This window comes from Carcharodon carcharias, chromosome X (assembly GCF_017639515.1).
Source record: "Carcharodon carcharias isolate sCarCar2 chromosome X, sCarCar2.pri, whole genome shotgun sequence".
NCBI lineage: Eukaryota > Metazoa > Chordata > Chondrichthyes > Lamniformes > Lamnidae > Carcharodon > Carcharodon carcharias.
In genome coordinates, this window is record NC_054507.1 from 27,615,069 (window position 1) to 27,620,068 (window position 5,000).

The window sequence follows — 5,000 nt, forward strand, 5'->3', positions numbered from 1 at the left end:
AGCCGCACTCATCCAGGCGAGTGGGGAGTGTCCCATCACACTCCTGACTTGTGCCTTCTAGATGGTGGACAGGCTTTGAGGGGGTGGGGGGGGTGGAGGGGGGTGAATTCAGGAGGTGAGTGACTCTCCGCAGGATTCCCAGCCTCTGACCTGCTCTTATAAGACCATAAAACATAGGAGCAGAAATTAGGCCATTCGGCCCATCGAGTCTGCTCCGCCATTCAATCAAGTTTCTCAACCCCATTCTCTTGCCTTCTCCCTGTAACATTTGATCCCCTTACCAATCAAGAACCTATCTATCTCGGTCTTAAATACACTCAATGACCCGGCCTCCACAGCCTTCTGTGGCAATGAATTCCATAGATTCACCACTCTCTGGCTAAAGAAGTTTCTCCTCATCTCTGTTCTAAAAGGTCTTCCCTTTACTCTGAGGCTGTGCCCTCGGGTCTGAGTCTCTGCTACTGATGGAAACATCTTCCCCACGTCCAGTCTATCCAGGCCTTTCAGTATTCTGTAAGTTTCAATCAGATCCCCCCCCCACCCTCATCCTTCTAAACTCCATCGAGTATCGACCCAGAGTCCTCAAACGTTCCTCATATGTTAAGCCTTTCATTCCTGGGATCGTTCTCGTGAACCTCCTCTGGACCCTCTCCAGGGCCAGAACATCCTTCCTGAGATACGGGGCCCAAAATCGCTCACCATATTCTAAACGTGGTCTGACCAGAGCCTTATAAAACCTCAGCAGCACATCCCTGCTTTTATATTCCAGTCCTCTCGAAATAAATGCCAACATTGCATTTGCCTTCCTGACTACCGACTCTTGTGGCCACAGTATTGACACAGCTGGCCCGGCTCAGCTTCCAGTCAATGGTAACCCCTCCAGGTTTATGGCGGCTCGGCACGTTGACACTTACCCGTGTAACGGGTCGACCACGATGGCCCGCGGGTGGGTCATCTTCCCCTGGATGAGGGTCTTCCTGGTTTGCGAGGCCTTCTCCAGCCTGGCCACGCTGATGGTCTTCTTCGGGCCATCATCTGTCCAGTAAAGGTTGTTGGCCATCCAGTCCACGGCCACGCCCTCCACGTTGTTCAGTCCTTCGGCCGCAGACGGAGACAGAGACGGAGACAAGAAACTCAGGAATAAGAACAGTCTGCACCAACTCTTCAAGATCAATGCAATTCGTCCCCACTCTGCCCCCCCCCAGATCTATCCCATCCCCTCCCCCCCCCCAATATCCCTTTAATTTTTCCCCTTCCAGTATTTATCCAATTCCCCCCCCCCAACTTTGGAAAGTTCCTATTGAATCTGCTCCACCGCCCTTTCAGGCAGCGCCTTCCAGATCGCAACAATTCGCTGTGTTTATAAACAATAATTCTCCTCATCTTCCCCCGCCCCACCCCCCACCCTCTGGTTCTGTTACCGATTCTCTTCAATCTGTGTCCCCCTCTGGTTACCGACCCTCCCACCACTGGAAACAGTCTCTCGCTCTCTACTCTACCCAAACCACCCCACTTCGTGATTTTGAACGCTTCGATTCAATCTACCCCCTCCCCCCTTAACCTTCTCTGCTCTAAGGAGAACAATCCCAGCTTCTCCGGTCCCTCCACGTGAACTCCCCCTGGGTACCGTCCCGGTAAGTCCCCCCCCCCACCCCCCACACCCGCACCCTCTCCGAGGCCTTCAACATCCTTCCTATGGGTATAAAGCAGTGATTACTTTCTCATGGGGTGTGGGTGAGCACTGGTTGCCCATCCCTAATCGCCCACTTGAACTGAGTGTCTCGCTCCACCATTTCAGAGGGGACAGTTAAGAGTCAACAACATCGCTGTGTATGTGTATTCGTGGGGGGTCTGGAATCACGTGTAGGGCCAGACCGGGGTAAGGACAGCAGATTTCCCTTCCCCAAAGGGGACGTTAGCAAACCAGACAGGTTTTTATGACAATCAATGATTGTTGTCATGGTCCCGGTGACTGAGACTGGCTTTCGATTCCAGATTGTATTAACTGAACTTAACTTTCACCAGCTGCCGGGGTGGGATTTGAACCCGTGTCCCCGGAGCATGAGTCTGGTCCTCTGGGTTACTTGTCCAGTGAGGTTACCACTGCGCCACCTCCCCGTAGGCTTTGTGAAGCTGCCCCTGCCACCTTCAAGGGTTTTGTGCACGAACACTGCCTCCCATCCCCAAGGTCTCGCTCCTCCTGCGGAACTTTCAATTTCGACCTCAAGGCAAGTGCGGTCTCTCCTAATTGGTTCCACCAAAACGCCATCCCCAAGCCCCCTCTCTTCCTGCAGACCTTTAAATTTCGACCTCAAGCTAAGTGCGGTCTCTCCTAATGGGTCCCACAAAAATGCCATCCTCAAGGTCTCGCTCTTCCTGCAAAGCTTTAAAATTTCAACCTCGAGGCAAGTGCAGTCTCTCCTAATGGGTCCCGCCAAAAAGCCACCGCCACGCGCTTTCTCCTGTTGAATCTCGTCAGCCACATGCCCGCCTATGTACCCTATCCCTGAGTTTGTTGGTAACTCCCTTGTTGAATGCTACGCCAAATACGAATTTGGAAAAATAGCACTCCCAACCCCACCCCCCCGCCGCACCCCCCCCCCCCCCCCCGCCACCCCGGCAACTCATCAACAGGCATCGAAGGCGCTGCCCTCACCGGATTTCAGTATGGTCTCGCGCTCGGTGCCGTCGATCTTCTGGCGTCCGATCAGGTAGCTGGTGGTGTCGGCGAAGTAGATGTAGCCGGTCTCGGCGTGGAAGTCCAGGGCGCGGGGGTTGATGAGGTTCTCGATGGGAATCATGTACTCGTCCGGCACCTTGGCGTTCACGTCCATGCCCCGGATGATGCCGGGCCGGCCCTTCCCGTAGACCAGGAACAGCTCGTGGTCCGGCTCTGTGAGAGGCAAACCGCGGACACGTTAAAAATACAGCGAGGGGGAGGCCATTCAGCCCATCGGGCTTGTGCTGGCTCTTTGAATTAGTCCAATTAGTCCCCACTCTCACCCCACCCTGCCACGCTCTTCCACCCCATCATATCTCTACAAATTTCACCCCCCCCCGACTTCGAGTATTTATCCAATTCCCCCCCCACCACCTTTGGAAAGTTCCTATTGAATCTGCTTCCACCGCCCTTTCAGGCAGCGCCTTCCAGATCACAACAACTCGCTGTGTTTATAAACAATAATTCTCCTCATCTCCCCCCCTCCACCCCCCACCCTCTGGTTCTGTTACCGATTCTCTTCAATCTGTGTCCCCCTCTGGTTACCGACCCTCCCACCACTGGAAACAGTCTCTCCCTCTCTACTCTACCCCAAACCCCCCCTTCATGATTTTGAACGTCTCGATTCAATCTCCCCCCGACCCCCTCCCTTAACCTTCTCTGCTCTAAGAAGAACAATCCCAGCTTCTTCAGTCCAAACAGTCCCTCCCTCTCTACTCTACCCAAATCCACTCCCTTCGTGATTTTGAACGCCTCGATTCAATCTCCCCCCCCACTTAACCTTCTCTGCTCTAAGGAGAATAATCCCAGCTTCTCCAATCCCTCCACGTGAACTGCAGCCCCCTCTTCCCCAGTAACACATGAACAGGAGGAGGCCATTTGGCCCCTCGAACCTGACAACCCCACTCACTAAGATCAGGGCTGATCTGATTGTGGCCTTAACTCCACTTTCCTGCCTGTCCCTCCTCCCCATAACCCTCGACTCCCTCATCAATCAGAAACCCGTCTAACTCGACCTCGAATATATTCACTGACCCGGCCTCCGCTGCTCTCTGTGGGGTGGGGGGAGAGAATTCCACAGACTGACCACCCTCTGAGGGAAGAAATTCCCCCTCGTCTCCATCTTCAATGGGAGACCCCTTATTCTGAAACTGTGCCCCCCTCCTCCCTCGTTCTAGATTCCCCCCACGAGGGGAGGGGAGGGGGAAACACCCTCTCAGCATCCACCCTGTCAAGCCCCCCACCCCCCTCCTCTCAGAATCTGACCTTTTTCAATAAGATCACCTCTCGTTCTTCTAAACTCAGCGTGGACATCAGTGGGTCAAAGCGTGGCCGAAAACCGGAGACGTAGTACCCTCACCGGGCTGCAAAAAGGTTACTGGGGGGGGGGTCTCTCTGTCTGTCTCTCTTGCGCGCGCATTCCCCCTCGCTAAAGAGCGATCCGACCTGAAGCCTTGGAAATAACAGGGGGTTTCTGAGCCCGGATGAATGCATTTAAGAAGGAGCTCAGAACGTCCGCGAGGGTTTAGGAGGATAGGGGGGAACGCTGACACGGGGTAATCACTGATCCTAACTGCGGGACGCTGCGGTGCGGAGGGATCTGGGCGTCCTGGTGCATGAATCACAATTAGTCAACGTGCAGGCGCAAAGAGTGTTGGGAAGGTCAATGGATTGTCAGCCTTTATTACAAAGGGTGGGGTACAGAGTGGGGGGGAGTCTTGCTCCAGCTGTACAGGGCGTTGGTGAGACCACACCCGGAGCCCTGTGGACAGTTCCGGTCTCCTTACATAAGGGTGGGGGGTAACGTACTGGCATCGGGGGCCGTTCAGAGAAGGTTCGCTCGGCTGATCCCTGGGACGAAGGGGGGTTTGTCTCACGGGGAAAGGTTGAGCAGGTTGGGCCCTGGACCCCGTTGGGAGTTTAGAAGAACGAGAGGTGATCTTATTGAAACAGATCAGATTCTGAGAGGAGGGGGGTGGGGGGGGCTTGACAGGGTGGATGCTGAGAGGGTGTTTCCCCTCCCCCCCCGCCACCTCTTGTAGAGGGGAATCTAGAACGAGGCGGGAGGAGGGGGACACAGTTTCAGAATGAGGGGTCTCCCATTGAAGATGGAGACGAGGAGGAATTTCTTCCCCCAGAGGGTGGTCAGTCTGTGGAATTCTCTTCCAAAGGAACCAGAGGGTACGGAGGGAGGGGGGAATATGGGGCTGAGATTACAATCAGACCAGCCGCGCTCCGGATGAATGGGACAGCAGGCTGGAGGGGGCTGAGCGGCCTATTC

General features: G+C 54.8%; 1 protein-coding gene across 1 annotated transcript in view; it reads right to left on the reverse strand.

Moving 5' to 3' along the window:
- LOC121273234 (low-density lipoprotein receptor-related protein 1-like) overlaps positions 1-5,000 on the reverse strand; it is a 428,870-nt gene that overhangs the window by 243,279 nt on the left and 180,591 nt on the right. The window contains exons 11-12 of the mRNA XM_041180254.1: positions 2,657-2,893; positions 915-1,095 (exon numbers count right to left, since the gene is read on the reverse strand). Of these exons, the coding sequence (XP_041036188.1) occupies positions 915-1,095; positions 2,657-2,893 (418 nt within the window). The remainder of the gene's footprint in view (positions 1-914; positions 1,096-2,656; positions 2,894-5,000) is intronic.